The sequence below is a fragment of the Hyperolius riggenbachi genome, chromosome 9 (assembly GCF_040937935.1).
Source record: "Hyperolius riggenbachi isolate aHypRig1 chromosome 9, aHypRig1.pri, whole genome shotgun sequence".
In the NCBI taxonomy this organism is placed as follows: Eukaryota; Metazoa; Chordata; class Amphibia; order Anura; family Hyperoliidae; genus Hyperolius; species Hyperolius riggenbachi.
Window position 1 is genome coordinate 136,896,261 of NC_090654.1, and position 17,914 is coordinate 136,914,174.

The window sequence follows — 17,914 nt, forward strand, 5'->3', positions numbered from 1 at the left end:
TAAACAATGCACTTGGGAGGTGATCTGAGGGTGGGTCTGCGAGCGATCTGAGGGTGTGAGCGGGTGATCAGGTGCCCACAAGGGGCAGGTTAGGGTCTGTTTTGATGGGTGGCAGTGACAGGTGGTGACAGGGGGTGATTGATGGGTGATTGACAGGTGATCAGTGGGTGATTCTAGGGGAGAATATATGTATACAGTACACAGGGGAGGGGGTAGGGGGGGTCTGGGAGGATCTGAGGGTGTGTGGGGGTGATCAGGAGCCACCAGGGGGCAGTTTAGGACCTAATCTATAGGATAGCGTTGGCAGATAGTGACAGGGGGTGATTGATGGATGATTAGGGGGGTGATTGGGTGCAAACAGTGGTCTGAGGGGGTGATGGGGGGGGGTCTGAGGTGTGCTGTGGGCGATCAGGGGCAGGGGGGCAGGATCAGTGTGCTATTGTGCATACTAGGGGGGCTGCCTCCTGCCCTGGTGGTCCCTCAATCACTGGGACCACCAGGGCAGGAGGCAGCCTGTATAATATACTTTGTATACATTACAAAATGTATTATACACTTTGTAGTGGCAGATCGGGGGTTAACAACCCACCGGCGCTACTAAATAAGTTTGAAAATTGTTTTTGTTACAGTTTTTTTCACATTGGCACAAAAAAAAAATCAAATTACATAGGCCTCAGCTCTCAAAACGCGCTTAACGCAAACGGTTTTCTGTGAACGTTTATGCATTTCCGAGTATGCTGTATCATGTATTGTATGCAAATGTGTGCATCGTATGGAAAAAAGCAGAAAGCTGTGCAATTTAAAAACGCGTGGAAGTTAAGGTTCCCTTTAGGCAGGGAACACACTAGATGCGTTTGTGCGCGTTTTGCCATGGACATCAAAACCCGCACGATTTTACAGTGCACACTTACGTGCATTTGCACGTGCACTTTGAAGCAGGGAACACACTTGCAGGGCTGTTTCCCCTGCAATTTCCGGGTCTTCATTGGCTTGTTTGTTTGATTAAAGATTTTGATTTAACGATTTTCCATGAATGTTTTTGCATTTTTGCATTTGCGGCGGCATGTACTGTATAGCATCATGTGGAAAAAAAGCAGAAAGCTGTGCGATTTAAAAAACGCACAGAAGTTAAGGTTCCCTTTAGGCAGGGAACACACTAAACGTGTTAGTGCGCATTTTCCCATGGACGGCAAAACGCGCACGGTTCTACAGGCTATTAAAGTAAATAGCCTTGTATGGGAAACGTGTGTCACGACTGTTTGTTCACGCTTTGCATGTGTTTTTCCACGCATTTTTAAATTGCACAACTTTCTGCTTTTTTTCCACACAATGTGCACATTCGCATAATGTACATGCCGTCAGAAATATGGAAACGTTCACGGAAAAAACTTTCACATGTTAAGCGCAAATGCAAAAGCGTGAATGCAAAAGCCGACAGACACCCGGGAATCAAAGGCGAAAAGAGCCCTGCAAGTGTGTACCCTGCCTTAAAGAACAGGTGCGAGGTGAAAGAAAGATCTACTTACCTGGGGCTTCCTCCAGCCCCTGGCCTATCTGTCCCTTGCCGTAGTTCTGCCTCCATTGCAGATGTCGACCTCGTCGGGTCGGCATCCTTTGCGTGAGCTAGTTGTCGTGATGCTCGCACTCACGCTCACGTGGCCTGGAGCATATTGCGTAGGTGCAGATGTACTGTGCCTGCGCAGAAGTACTGCGGCTGCACAGAACACTCCAGACCACATGAGCGATTGCAAGCAGCGCAGCTACGCTCTCACACAGGCACAGAAGATGCTGACCTGGCAAGGTCAGTATCTGCATCAGAGGGGATCCCGGGACACCGGAGCTGTGGCGAGGGACAGATAGGCTGCCACGAGCTGGTGGAAGCCCCAGGTTCTCTCATTTAAAGAGACTCTGAAGCCTCGCTAAAATCATGTTTTTATTTTAAAAACCTATTAGGCCTCTTGCACACTGCAAGCGATTCAGATTCAGATTCCGCTTTTTAATCAGTTTTTACTTCCGATTCAGATTCAGATTCAGATTTGCAGTTTGCTCCCTGCACACTGCAAATCGGAATCTGAATCGGATGTAAAAACTGATTAAAAAGCGGAATCTGAATCTGAATCGCTTGCAGTGTGCAAGAGGCCATGTTTACCCAACCTAAAACGCCGCATCCCCGCGGCTGAAAACTAAATTAATCACCCCTAACACCCGGGCAAAATCCACGACTTTCTTGGTCAAGGATTTTGCTGCCCTAAGGAGGCAGAGCTTTCAGCTGCAGCTCTACCTCCATGCGCGTCAATCAGCGCTGATAGCCGCCTCTCCCCCCACCCCTCTCAGTGAAGGAAGACGCGCTTATGGACGCGTGTAGAGGCAAAGCTACAGCGTAAAGCTCTTCCTCTTCACGGAAGGAGCCCCGCAATCAGCCTCAGTGAGTTTGGGGTGATTAATTTCGTTTTTAGCCGCGGGGATGCAGCTTTTTATGTTGGGCAAACATGCTTAAGAGGTTTTTAAAATAAACACATGATTTTAGCAAGGCTTCTGAGTCTCTTTAAAGTGCACATTAGTTTGGGTGTGCGTGTGCACATGCGTATGCACGTTTGCACACGCGTCAGAAACACTGGACGTTTTAAAACGTCCACTGGTCCAATAACAGGGAGCAACTGGACGTTTTAATACTACTGGTGGTCCAGTAGTGGTTAAAGTGGTTAAAGCCACCAATATATGAAAGAAACCTTCGTAGGTATGAGTGGAATAGTTTTCATAGCCATACAGAACTTTGGACATTCATAGCTTGGCTTTGTAAGGGCTCTTTCAATTTACATGATGCTTGCAGGAGCCGATTTCCTGAAAGCGTTATGATCTGCGGCGTGGACGTCGGGATGTTGCAGTGGGACGCTGAATAGCGGCAGTAATTATAATTCACTTGATGGGAAAACACCTGCATCGGATGATTAAAAGCTCCGGGTGCGTCAAACCGCAACACTCCAAAACGCAGCACTGGATGTGAAGGGTAAAATGAAAGTCTATGGACTTTGCGTCAAAACGCCACAAATCAGCTCTGGTGTGAAAAAGCCCTGAGCTACATACATATGCAGGATTTTATTTGTCCAATACAACTGGTGACCGCTTCTTCAGAGGCAGAATCAGGGCTGGTTCTCTCAGGAAGCAAGGTGAAATATTTGCATCAGGCGCAGAGATTACAGGAGCAGCATGTTTGTACTGTGTGTTTACACTAACAGGCGCATCCTCGCAAGGCAGTTAAAAGTCTAGAACCAGCACTGGGCAGAACCTTTAGGTCTCAATATTGTGACAAAACGTTTTAAAAACAGCATGATTAAATCCAGAGTCAGATATGCATGAAGTGTCCTTTTCATCTAGCCAAAGCTTAAAGCAGTAGCATTAGCCATACTATGCCGGGGGGGGGGGTAGACATCTCTTGTGTCTGGCGTTGCTGGCTGGGGTACTGACTGTACAATTGATCCCTTGTGCTTTTGAACCTGTTGTCACAACTATTGAAACCTAAATGCTCTGCCTCTAAAGAAGCGATTGGTTAAAATCCCACTAAATGCGCGAAAGGCACAATCCTAATATCGACTTTGTTCACAAGTGGACTTTCATGATATTTGTTATATGCACTGGTTACTTTTAAGCTTATGATTTAAAGCTACGTTTTACAGATCCCATTGTTGTGGATTTGCTATGGACCTGGAAAACCATAGCAAATCAAGAAATTGTTATCATATTCATGGTCTAATGCAGTGGTTCCCAACCTGGGGGCGATCGCCCCCAGGTGGGCGATTTGGGTTCTAAGGGGGGCGGTAAATTTGTGGGGGGCGACAGGGGGGCGATCAGTATGAAAAGGCAGAAAAAATAAAGTGTCGCAGTGTCACTCGTTTTTAAGAAAATTATGGGCAAAAAATATGATCTGTATAAAATATGCAAGTGTGCATGATAGAGTTGCGTAATTCCTCAGGGCTCGTTGGTCACGCGCCGGTGTAATGTCAGATATTGCAGCCCGGAAGCAGCCTTCCTCACTAAGTATCGCGCATGCTCAGTGGGAAGTTAGATATTATTTACCTGAAATATCTCCGCTTCCGCACCACATACACTCCCGAAATGTTCAGGGGAGGGAGGGGACCCCCAGATCTAGCTCTGTGTCGAATTGCAGCACCCGAGCCCCGCTAGTTCCCAGGATAGGTTTGCTGCAATCAGTCTCGGAAACCAGCGGGGCTCGGGGGCTGCAATTCGGCACAGAGCTAGATCTGGGGGTCCCCTACCTCCCCTGAAAATTTCGGGAGTGTACGTGGTGCGGAAGCGGAGATATTTAGGAAGTTTTACGTGGCTGCACAATTTAATGGGACGCAGGCTCCTACTGCGCATGCGGGGCTGCACAACATGCGGGGCTGCAATAGCTGACATTACAACGGTAAGGGAATTGGCGCAAAGTAGTTGAGTCACCGGCTATTTTTAGCTGGCAAGGTCACAGCGCTACCCCCTCCACTGGCACCACCACCTGGCGTAAGGGTATACCGTACTAAGAGAAGGGGGGCGACAGGGGTGAGTCGTCTTCCCCTATGGGGCGATACCTCATAAAATGTTGGGAACCACTGGTCTAATGTATGGGCAAGGAATTATGATATTTCCTCAAACTTCAAACTGATTTCTTCCTCTAATGAGAGGGATGAAACTGGATCAGATGGCAGAGTCTACCAATCTCTCATTATGATTTCCACCCCAGACGAGAGGGGGTTAAAAGGTCTGTGGTGCAGGCTGTCCAGGGTCCTTCTAGGCTGATTTCAACCCTTGATCCATCCAACTTGAATCAATCTGCTGCCCGGATTGTACCTTGGGCTCAACACTCTTTTATTTGGACAATTAACAAAGAAACTTCTACCAACTTCTTGGACTTACAGTTTCAATGGACAAGGTAATTTCTTAGACTGCTGAGACTTTATCCAGTTTTCCTTTCTACTTTAATTCCCAATATTTTACTATATAATCTAGCTTTTTTGTTAGATACTTTTTAATATTTTTCTGTATTCTTGCATGCCTAATTTTGCTATAAAATAGACAATTTTTTACAGGCGCTTGTTCTGAATATCCTCGACAAAGAATCCTGCCTTTCGGAGAGATTATTATCCTAATTGTTATGCCCAGTTCAGTGTTGAAATAACCCTTTTGCTTACAGGATTAGCTAGATTTGGTGGTAGTAGTGGTAGTAACTCTGAACGAGATCGCACATTGTGTCGATTGTACATACATACAATTGACATTGTATTGTGTGTGGACTAACCAACCAATCCAAAATGTACTGTCATGATCTTACCTGTGGTATGTCGTTGGTTGCAGCTGAACTGCAACCAGGCAGTTCTGACATCCCTACGCGTGTGCAGCTGCACACTTTCGGTGCTAGCAATACTTTTGGTGGTACGGTAGTGCAATTTCATGAAAGCCCGGACCGCAGGACCGCCCTGCTTAGACGTGAGGCGTGGTGGATGGAGAGGCTGGGCACTCAGTCACCATATGGCTTTGTTGGATATGATTTCTATCCAGAACATTGGCATAGGACACATGGTGAAACCATCTCAAAATGCTTGCTGTGTTACAGAAACCAGATCAAAGAGACGTTCAGTTAACTGCTATTATTACCCTTGGGAACAGAAACCATCAGAACTGGTCTAGTGATTAAATGGCCAGTGAAACTGGTATTATCTTATCTCAAAGAATGGGACCCTTGGATAATAAAGCCATAAAAACCAAGGGGACAATGAAAGTTCTCATGGGAACAGTTGGTTAGCAGATGGACAATACCCCAACAGTTTCTGTATGCCTGAGACAATGAAGGGAGGGTCACCTTTCAGATCTAAACACCTGTATGATCAGGGTGCCCCCTGGTGTCGGACAACCAACATCACAGGACCTCATGGGTGAGGTTACAGCGCCACTTAGAGGTCTAAAGAAGACATAACTGGCAAGGACAGGGGGGCGGAATGATACCTGAGCTGGGGGTGGTCGTATGGGTGTGTGTGTGTGAGGAATGGATTTCTTGGCTATTTAAGCCATAAGAGAGATTGGCTAGGAGCTCTCGCAGAAGAAGCTTCCATAAGGCTATAGAGATTCCACCAGCAGGAGCATAGAGAGACATCAGACTCCACCAAGCCTCCATTTTGATGTAAGAAGTAACCATCTTGCTTAAGATATAGTACCTGCATTGATACGCAATTAGTCAGAGTAGATAGGACTAGAGGACCAACCTTAACTTGTAACTGTGATTCTACTTTGTTATACTTTCTTTAATTTGGAAAAACAATAAATAGCGTTACTGCAGCAAAAGACTGTTATTTACAAAAGTAGAACTAGGAAACCAAGTAGCAGATATATCAGGCTTAAACGAAGATTTCAGTCTCAGATGCTTCTTATGAATATATTTTTTGCCGTTCTCTGACCCTAAAAGGGTTAATGTACCTTTAAGTATGTGCCCGCCCCGCCAATGATTTGGGTGTGGTGTGTTAATGTTGGTTTTATATTCCACATGGTTTTACCAGATCATTTGAGCACTTGAGAAAGGGCCTTTGCCCGAAACGTTGTGCTTACCTGTATGCTGTATGACCGCTATGCACAAATAAATATTTTGCTGGAAATTACTCCTTGAAGGGTTGAGTCCTATGTGGATCATTACTACAAATTTCAGGGCTTTTTCCCACCGGGGAGGTGCGGTGTGGTATATTAGACTATAATAGACTTAGACTTTCTTTGCACACCCCACCACTGTGCAATTAAAGTCTAAGGAGACATTCATACTTTGACGTTACACCGTGAAGCGACGGAAGTGACGTCTTCGCCGCATCCCCGACGCAGGTCCAAAACTACATTTCCGTCCAGCTTCTGCGTCCACTTGCGATTTGCGTTGGCCTGGAAGTCATGTTAGTCAATGGCGACGCGTGGATTTTAAAACAATAATGACACGATGTTGCGGCTTGCATGTGAAGAAGTGTACTTTTACAATATGCTTCTGTGCACTTCCGCATACCCTAAAGCAGGAGGTGACCGCAAGTGCCCGTCACTTCCTACTTGGCTGGTGGCCAGACAGGGAACGTGGTGTTCCCTGAAGGCCTGTTTCTGGCGGAGCGCTGCGGTGCGGTGAAAGCATACACTGCATTGCTAACGCTGGTTTTAGAGGCGGGACAAGGTCCTCCAGCACCCAAGGCTGAGACACCAAAGTGCGCCCCTCCATCCCACCCACCCCAGCCGTCACACACTGATTGCTATTAGAATAAGAGGGCCACAGGGCCCACAACCTTCCCAACACCTAAATCTCTAGTTATATGGCTTGCAGTCACTGCTATGTATCCCCTTTTCTTATTTCCTTCTGCTTCATACACAATTAGGAATGACAGCTGAATGAATTGTGCGCCCCCTCCTACACTGCGCCCTGAGGCTGGAGCCTCTCCAGCCTCTGCCTCGGCCCGGCCCTGGCTGGTTTACAGTGTGAAACCAGCCTCAGTGTCTGAGTGCTGAATGGCAAGCTGTGACAAAAGAAACAGGAGTTGGAGGGTGATGTCACAGGTATTAAGCACAATATGCATATTTGTGTTTGCTTTTCACGGTGGTCTCACTACACTATACTCTGGTATAGGGGACAATTGGATTTAGTGTGCAACTTCCCCAGAGTGTATTGTGACACATTTGGTAAAAGATATCCACACACCTCTACAGACTTCTTATGGCTTGATGAAGCCCCACCCCCACTGTCATTCATCCAATCCCACTGAACAATGTGGCTTATCTTACCGACTTCCTTCATCTTCTCCCATATTGATGCAAAGAAGAGCTTCGCTTTCCCAGCAACTGTTTTCGCCATATTTCCGATCTTGTGGAGGAAGTTCAGTACTTCTAGAAGGACCACAGAATTGGTAAATGAGTGATAAAAGGATTATTATTATTATTTATTTATTTAAACTGAACATATTGCATAAAATGACCAGGATCTGCACTGTTAAAAGAAATAACAGATGTGGGGCTAGTCCCAGGCACCACAGATAAACAACTGCAGCAACTTAAAGCATTTACAATTATTATATAAAAGACAGTTAACTTGTGCTGCCACACAGACACCTAAATCCTGGCCGACTGCTGTCTTCTGTCCTTCCCTTCCTTCTATAAAGCCACATTGGATGCATGCACACTGGAGTGTCTGACCATCCATCTGTGAGCCCAAGCAAACTACATAACCTTCCTCCTTCCATTACTTTATGAGGCTACTTCACCCTCTGCAGCTGCAACCTCATCCGACCCTCACCACCCCAATCTGCCCCCCAGGGAGCAGATTTATCTTTGGCATGGACACTAGGAATGGTTAATGAGACACAAATATTTCCCAGGTTATACAATTTGTATGCTAATATTATGCACCAGACATTTGATCAGGCTGCATGTATTTGGAAAAAAAATGCATTAACCTATAATTATTAACATCGTATTAATCACTCTTTGTGGACACAGGGTGGCAGTGATTGACAGTGGGTTGCCAGTGACAGTTACAAACTTGGAGTCAAGCAATGCAAAGAAGAGTAGCCTGAGTCGTGAGCAGTAATTTTGGTGTGGGCAGTGGATCTGGTCGATGAGTTCAGAACAAGGAGGTAATCAGGAATTGCATGAACATAGTATGTGTTAGTGAATGCAGTAAAAAAAATTATGCCAGGGACTGCCCCTAGCTGTCCAACTGCCCCAGACCATGGCCTGTGTGGACTAGATAGAAATCTGGCCCTATCAAAAGCCCTGATTTGGCTATTTTTGTGGGTGCATTTTGTTTTGTCCAGTGTGTGGCCAATCTTCTCAATAACAGATTGCAGTTAAATAAAAAAAGCTCCCTGCAAAATGTAAGCTGTCAGGATCTTGCTGCCACAAAGATAGCTGTAATGATCGCTGCTGCAGCAGGTGTTGCTGGAAGTAGTAGTGCTGCAGCTCAGGCAGTTCTGATGTCTTTCCATGCAAGCTGCATAGCTTTGTCTGTCTTTCCCTGCTGTCAGCTTGTGACTGATTATCATTCACCAGGGCCGTGCAGAGGGTCCTTAAGTGGGGGGTGCTCAAATATAAAAAAGGGGCCTGGCAATGTCTTCCCCCGCATGCCCCCCCTCCTCGTTTCTGGCTAGGGGGGTATTGATTGTCATGCTGCTGAGTGCAGATGATGGGTGCCATGTGGGTTCTGGGTGTAAGTACTGAGTGTCATGTGGGTTCTGGCTATGGTTGGGTATCGAGTGTCATGCGGGTGTTGATTGCAAGAACTTAGTGCTATGTAAGATCTGGGTGCATGTACTGGATGTCATGTGGGTGCTGGGTGCAGGTACCGGGTGTGACATGGGTGCAAATACTTGGTGCCATGCCTGTACTGGGTGCTGGCTATGGGTGGGATTTGGGCATCACATGGGTTTTGAATGCAGGTACTTTGGGTTAAGTGTATACTTGGTGCAGATAGTGGGTGCCATGTGGAAGCTGTGCGCAGGTGGGAGTACTGGGTGCAATTTTAGGCCTGGGTGCAGATACTTGGTGTCATGTGAGTGTGAGTACTGGGTGCCAGCTATGAGGGGAAGGGGTGGCTGATGGGAAAAGTAGAGGTCAGTGTGGGTGCTGCAGGAAGGGGCAGGGCCATGCAGAGGATCCTCAAGGGTGTGGTGCTCAAATTTGAAATCGATAAATCGTGCTAAATCGTGTATGTAATACCCCCTCTCCATAAAGCATAAGGCAGTCTTATCTAACCCCCCCCCCCCCCACCACACACACACACACACACACAAACCTTTATAGCAGTATCAGGCAGGCTGTGTGTCTCCTTCCAACTCTTTTGGTGCTACCACCCTCAACTCAGCAGTGATAGGTGCCCACTGTTAGTGGGTTAGAGTGGGCACAGTGGAGCCCACTGTAGAGGCACAGACTCACCTTTCATTACTGGGACCTCTGTCCCTCTTGATCAGCACTCAAGCCTCTTTTCAGGCAAAGAAGTGGTTACCAATATGCAGTGGTTGCTAAGCATTAGTAGATGCAATACTGCAGTAGGTGCCAAGGTGCAGTGGGTGCCCAGATGCAGTGGATGGTGAGACACAAAGGTTCACTTTGTGGTAAGTTGCAGTGGGTGCCGAGATGCCAATGTAAAGTCTGTGTCAAGCTGCTTTGGATACCAAGGTCCAGTTTGTATTGGGTGTTTATTTGCAGTGGGTGCTATGCAGTATTGGGTGCTGAATGAGTAGCAGATGGTGATAAACAATAGTGGGTGCCATGTGAGTGCTAATTGGTACAGGGAGCCATGTGAGTGTTGGACATGAGTGAGTAGGGAGTGCCATGCGTGGTCTGGATGTGTGTCATGGGAGAGTACTGTGTCTCATATGGGTTCGGACCAAGGATGGGTATAGTGCTATTTGGGTGCTGGCCATGGACGGGTACTAGGTGCATATAATGACTTTGGAACTTGGTGACGCGTGAGTACTGTGCCATGTGGGTGTTGTTTATGGGGGTATGTGGGTCTTAGGTGCAAATGCTGAGTGCCAAGTGAGTACTGGGAGTGAGTACATGGTGACATATGGGTGAATGGGTGCTGGCTAGTGGGATATTTGTTGTCATGTGGGTGCTAAAGGCAGATGCTGGGTGCCATGTGGGTTCTGGGTGCTGGCACAGGGTGTCATGTGGACTCTGGCAGTATGGGTGTGTATCAACCATCATGTAGGTGTTGATTGCAGGTACTCAGTCCCTTTTGAGTTCTGGGTGCAAGTACTGGATGTCATATGTGAGTGCTTTGTGTGGGTGCTGGGCACCAAGTGGATGCTTAGTGCAACTGGAACTACTGCAGATGAAACATGTGGGTGTAGGGTGCAGGTACTGGGTATCACATAGGTGCAAATACTTGGTGCCATGCCTGCACTGGGTGCTGGCTCTGGGTGGGTGTTGTGTGTCACGTGGGTTCTGAGTGCAGGTACATCAGGTGCTAGTACTGGTTATGTGAGTGGGTGCCATGTGGAGGCTGTGTGCAGGTGTGAGTAGTGAGTGACATGTCAGAGCTGGGTGCAAGTACTGTGCCATGTAGGTGTGAGTACTGGGTGCCAGCTATAGGGTGAAGGGGTGCAGGTATTGGGTGTCATGTGGCTGTTTGATGCAAGTACTAAGTGCCATATTGAGGCCAGATGTGAGTGTTGGGTGCAGGGTGCTTGGTGCAAGTACTGGGTGCTTGCTATAGTGGGGGTTACTGGTTGAGTGTAATGTGGGTGCTGAATATTGGTGGGATTGCTGTGGGTGCTGGGGGTGGGAGGTCACTGTGGGTACTGCTATGAATGGCATAGTTGCTGCTAGGGGAGGTCGAGGTCAGTGTGGTTGATGAGGTCACTGTGTGTGCTGGGGGGAGAAGTAACTTTGGGTGCTGTGGAAAGTAGAGGTCAGTATGGGTGCTGGAGGAAAGGGAGGTCACTGTGGGTCCTTAGGGGGAGATCACTGTGGGTTTCGGGGGTAGAGGTCATTGTGGGTGCAGGGGGTGGGAGGTCACTATGGGTGCTGCTATGAATGGCATAGTTGCTGCTAAGGGAGGAGGTAGAGGTCAGTGTGGGTTCTGGGGGAAGGGTAGGCCACTGTGGGTGCTGGGAGAAGTCAGTGTGGTTACTGGAGGAGGGAGTGGATGCTGGGTGTTGGGAGAAGCCACTGTGGGCGCTGGCAATGGGAGATGTCACTGTAGGTGCTGCTTTTGGGATGGGAGGTCCCCGTGGGTGCTGCAGGGGACAAGAGGGTAGCCACTGGGGGAGGAAAAAATCACTGTGGTTGCTGGGGGAGGGATAGGTCAGTGTGGGTGCTGGGGTAGGCAGGATCACTGCTAGAGCTGGGGAGGGAGAGGTCACTGTGGGTGCTAGGTGGAGGGAGAGGTCACTGTGAGTGCTGGGGGAGGGAGATGTCACTATGGGTCCTAGGTGGAGGGAGAGATCACTGTGGGTGCTAGGTGGAGGGAGAGTTCACTGTGGGTGCTGGGGAGGGAGAGGTCACTATGAGTCCCAGGTGGAGAGAGAGGTCACTGTGGGTGCTAGGTGGAGGGAGAGGTCACTGTGGGTGCTAGATGGAGGGAGAGGTCACTGTGGGTGCTGGGTAAGAGAGAGGTCACTGTGGGTCCTAGGTGGAGGGAGAGGTCTTTGTGGGTGCTAGGTGGAGGGAGAGGTCACTGTGGGTGCTGGGGGAGGGAGAGGTCACTGTGGGTACTGGGTAGGGAGAGGTCAGTATGGGTTCTAGGTGGAGGGAGAGGTGTTTGTGGGTGCTAGGTGGAGGGAGAGGTCACTGTGGGTGCTGGGGGAGGGAGAGGTCACTGTGGGTACTGGGTAGGGAGAGGTCAGTATGGGTCCTAGGTGGAAGGAGAGGTCACTGTGAGTGCTAGGGGAGGGAGTGGTCACTGGGTACTAGGTGGAGGGAGAGGTCACTATGGGTGCTGGGGGAGGTAGAGATCAGTATGGGTCCTAGGTGGAGGGAGAGGTCAGTATGCCACACTAGGATTCCTGTCTGGGCCTCTTCACTTGAAAGTGTCCCAGGCGAGGGTGGAGCTTCCCACGGGTGGGCGGGGTCTATCGCGGTAGGGGCGGGGCTTATCTTTCACGGCGAGAGGGGCCTTTTTTGAAGATTTTAAAAAGGGGGGTGCCTGGGCACCCAGAGCACCCCCCTGTGCACGTGCCTGTCATTCACCTGTGTGGGAATCTGCATGTCTGCTCCCATTGGATGACCTCAGTATAAAGATCTGCTTCCTGCAGGGTTTCCTTGGGTTTTCATAGCTTCAGTTTAAGCCTGTCTTGCTGTCGCTTCAGCCCTCGATCGTGTTTCTTGTTCTAAAGATACTTTACTGGTCTTTGCATCATATATTGGTTCATTGCCAATATATATGAATACCAGCACGTTTATTATTTTCCTTGTATTTGTGTTACGTTGATACATCAGTGTCGCTGATGTATACGTACACGAACTGTTTATATCCTGTGTGCAGTTAGTCAGCTTTTCAGCACGTTTTGGTAGGTTGCGCGTACCGTGACCACCCGTGCTGAGGTAGTTACCCTGCTCCTGTTCTGTTACCGTTTGTGGATTGCGTTCATCTCTGCGAGGAGATAACGAATCCTTCTGAATCCTGTCCTGTTACCGTTTGTGGATTGCGTTCATCTCTGCGAAGAGATAACGAATCCTTCTGAATCCTGTTCTGTTACTGTTTGTGGATTGCGTTCATCTCTGCGAAGAGATAACGAATCCTTCTGAATCCTGTTCTGTTACCGTTTGTGGATTGCGTTCATCTCTGCGAAGAGATAGCGAATCCTTCTGAGTCCTGTTCCCTGTATTACTCCAGTCCTAGTCAGCGTTCCTGCTTATGTCATATATCGGTTCATTGCCGATATATACATATGTTAGTCAGACGTTACAAATAGTTTCATTGATAGCTGTAATTGTAATACGCTAGGAAAACATACTTATTGTATATTTGTCTGTGTTACGTTCATCTATCTTGATCCTGCTATTTCCTGACTATCCTGTCCTGTCTTTGTGAGGCACGCCATCGCTGCAATCGCATTGGCTGCCTCATTCCAGTCTGTCTTGTTTTGGACGCTTGCTGTCGCTAAGTAGCCGCTAGCTAGCAAGCGTTCATTCTGTCTACCTGTCCTGATCTCCTCAGTTCTGGTTTATGCGCTCAGCGCTACTTTGCGCTGAGACGTTATAACGAAAGCATTGTTTGTGGCTGTCAGATCTGCACCGGCTCTGTGCGCCACAATCTCCTATTGGAGTCAGTCCTCCCCTCCACTATACTAGGGATAGCCTGTTTCCTTGTGCTGGTGTGTGTACCTCCTCCACGCCAGCTCATGCGTTGCATGCTGACTGTGGAGAATACACCACCAAGCCTTACAATAGCCCAGCAAATGAAAAGGATTTATTAGCAAGAACATTGGATACATCACCTACCACCATCTACCACTCCTCATCTACTACACTCTGTCAGCTGAGAACCTTTTCCACAGCCCTACCTTAAGTGTCTCTCTCCTTTAGATTGTAAGCCTTTGGAAGGGTCTTCTCCCTTAGCATGTCCTTCTAGATCTTGCAACCCCACCAATCACACCCTTCCTATGAACTAACTTGGACTTGAATTGCTGGGTCTCTGTTAAATCGCATGATCATGCATCTTATACCGTTTGCATGTATAATCCTGTGCTATGTTGTATAACAATGCGCTACCTCTCTGTCTATCACCCATGGGCGTAGCAATCACCCCTGCGACCCCTGCCATCGCAGGGGGGCCCAGAGGCTTTGGGGGCCCATCCTCCTCCCTCTCCCCAACTGCAAGTGCAGCCAATTAGCAAAAACTTCCCTGCCACCTCCTCCCACCAGTGTGTAGTGGGAGTGCCTGTAATTTTTTCCTGGTTCTAGACCCTGCTTTACAGCAGAAAAATATCTCTGCTGCAATTCGCCAGCTCCCAAATATGTGTCCCTCATGCTGTTCAGGGACCATAGGGACCCTATGCTGTCATTTTTGCAGCGGGGCCCTATTAAGTTTAGTTATGCTCCTGCTATCACCCCTTTTTTCCATTGTATGTATCCATATTTATTGTCCTGCACTGCGTAATGGCACTTTATGAATACAATAAATAATAATAAAACGCCTAAATACAACCGTTGTATACTCTGTTCTGTTTCCTTGCTATAATAAAGATTGGGTATGTAAATTCCAGTATCCGATACTTTAAAAATAACTGTGCTTGTGCCCATTTCCCTTTGTGGGGATTTTTTTTTAATTATTATTGTTTTTAATTCAAGCTATAAAGTGGAGTTATACAGCATGATTTCTCCATGGTACTCAGTATGTGGTATAAGGTGAATGGTAAAAATAACTAAGAAAAAGGAAAAAAAAGAAATACTGTGTATATATATATATATATATATATATATATATATATATATATATATATATATATATATATATATATACATATATACAGTATATATATTAACAAGGAACAGTTGTAACTCTGGCTATGAGTTGAGCTCACTCTGCAAACATTATACCCCAAGGCGAACTTCTGCTTTTACCAAACATATGACTTACTTGTTATTGGTTCTTTGAATCTCTTTAACACTTCTATTGTCTGGTTTATGGCCATGTTTACTTCGCAGGAGATGGATAAAGCGGCTCGGTGGTAATTCTCCAACATGTTGGCTGAAGGCCCCTTAGCTGTCATGCTCAGAATAATGAGCATGATGACAGCTTTGCCTTGCCCTATAAAACAGACATTAAAGATAAATCCTGTTGCAAAAATGGCACAATCCAGCAGTCAGTTAAGGTAGTCAAATACACTGTACAATTTTTTGACCAATTAGACATCTGATTTGACAAAATGGCTCATCGATGGTAAAAGTGGATTTAAACCCTTGCAATTGATATTATGATCAATATTGAGGGCTAAAATTGATCGAACAATGTATCTGCAATGCTGCTCGGGCTTCCAGGAAAGGTGTATTTAACATGGCTTTATCCTACTATGCTGTCAGTGGGCCTGATTCAAAAAGCGGTGCAAACTGTTTGCACGCCAGTGAAAAGCCCTTTATCATGCCTAAACTCAGTTTAGGCGTGATAAGAAGAAACTCGCGCGAAATTCCCGCGCGCAAAACTTAAACCCTATGGGCGCTGTGCGCAGAATTGCGCGATTGCACGCGCAAAACTTTGCGTGCGGGACTTTGCGCGCGATCACCAGCACAAAGCGGTGCTAACTCAGCGGTGCAAAGGTTATCACGCCTAAAGTCTTTTAGGCGTTATAACCCTGGTTATCACCGCTTTGTGAATCAGGCCCAGTGTGAGATAAAGTATTAACCACTTCAGGTGCACAAATAGGACATTTATAAATGTCCATATTGCAGTAGGTGGAGAAGAATTGACCTGTTTAACCACTTCAGCTCTCAGTCGTTTTCACTTTATGCATCCGAGCAATGTTCACCTCCCATTCATTAGCCTATAACTTTATCACTACTTATCACAATGAACTGATCTATATCTTGTTTTTTCCGCCACCAATTAGACTTTCTTTGGGGGGTACATTTTGCTAAGAGCCACTTTACTGTAAATGCATTTTAACAGGAAGAATAAGAAAAAAACTGAAAAAAATCATAATTTCTCAGTTTTCACCCATTATAGTTTTAAAATAATACATGCCTCCATAATTAAAACCCATGTATTGTATTTGCCCATTCGTCCCGGTTATTACACCATTTAAATTATGTCCCTATCACAATGTATGGCGGCAATATTTTATTTGGAAATAAAAGTGCATTTTTTCTGTTTTGCATCCATCACTATTTACAAGCTTATATTTAAAAAAAATAGAAATATTTCATCTTTACATTGATATTTAAAAAGTTTAGACCCTTAGGTACCGTAAATATTTACGTGTTTTTTTTTTATTGTAATGTTTTTTTTTTATTAAACATTTTATGTGGGTATTTTTGGGAGAGTGGATGTAAATAGTATTTTTTTTATGTAAATATGTGTATTTTTTTTTTTTTTTAACATTTAGATGTAGCTTTACCTGAGCTTGTTTATATGACGTCACTCTAAGTGTAACATGTCTGCTTAGAGGGACGAAGGGGGACGCAAGAGGCAGAAAAAGCGAGGCTTCCGAGAGAAGCCGTCACTTTTTTTGCAGGGGAGAGAAATCAATCGTCGGGCACCATGTCCCAATTGATTGATTCCTGGACGCATATAGCTGCGGGAGCGCATATGGCCTCCTGGACGTAGCTTCTACATCCAGGAGGCTTAAATGGCTAATCAAGACAGGTTGGACAAACAAAACCACAAACAAAAAGTTTTTTTCAAGAAATGGAAGTCTTTCATTCAAACATTCCAGCCAGCTTCTCCAGGAGAGAGATCAATGATCTGATGGAACACAGGCTTTTATAATGCTAGGTGCACACAATACAATTTTCTGGCAGATGATTTACCTGCCAGATCGATTATTTCCAACATGTCTGATCTGAATTTCGATTCGAATTTTGTTTTTCAGAACGTTTTTTAATAGTTTTTTCAATAGTTTTTTTGATCAATTTTCATAGAACTGAATGAAAATCGATTGAAAAAAACGATCGCAAAAAATCATTAAAAAAATGATTGGAAAATCGAAAAAACGATCGATATTCAGATCGGGCATTTTGGAAATAATCGATCTGGCAGGTAAATCTGCCAGAAAATTGTATAGTGTGTACCTAGCATAACATGGAACTTTGGCAGGGCCCTTCAGGAGGTCTAGAAATATCATTAGGCTTTGGAGGCTAGGTTGCGCAGTACCAGAGATAACAGGAGGGAGGGTGCAGAGGTGGGTGGGAATGGTCTAGATTTATTATCACTTTGTGTTCTGCCAAATTCTTTTTGACTTGCCGGAAGATCCCTGATGTTGTAAAGGTCTGCTTTTCACAGTTGTTTAATCAATTAAAAATCTGAACTATGAGTATGTTGGATATACTTTCCAAAACAAAATATATATATATTTTTTTATGGAACATGGCAGATGCATGTGCATAGGGCTCAGTCATGGCAGTTTTTTAAATGAGCTATGCAACTTCATGTGCAAAAGCTTTCCTAAACAGCACTCCAAATAGCACCAACTGGCATCGGAGGAGACATAACTATATAAAGAAGAAAGGCAATTAATCCCCAGATACTTGTCTACCTTACCCGTATAAAAGATAATGGGCGGGACCAACCCCAAAGTCAGATAACACAATTCAAATATGGAATAAATATGGGTTACCAGCCACCTTGATATGCCAAGTATCAAAATTTATTAATCAAAAAAGGGGAAAACATTAAGAATCTCCAAAAATACACATGTGGATGGAGCACTTATGATTCAATAATTAAAATTGCATGAGCAAAGGCTTTATA

At 46.0% G+C, this 17,914-nt stretch overlaps 1 protein-coding gene across 3 annotated transcripts in view; it reads right to left on the bottom strand.

The window, feature by feature from the left end:
- Window positions 1-17,914, bottom strand: part of DCST2 (DC-STAMP domain containing 2) — a 149,213-nt gene that overhangs the window by 120,910 nt on the left and 10,389 nt on the right. For all 3 annotated transcript variants that reach the window (XM_068253567.1, XM_068253566.1, XM_068253568.1), the window contains exons 2-3: window positions 15,089-15,259; window positions 7,789-7,890 (exon numbers count right to left, since the gene is read on the bottom strand). In XM_068253567.1, the coding sequence (XP_068109668.1) occupies window positions 7,789-7,890; window positions 15,089-15,259 (273 nt within the window). The remainder of the gene's footprint in view (window positions 1-7,788; window positions 7,891-15,088; window positions 15,260-17,914) is intronic.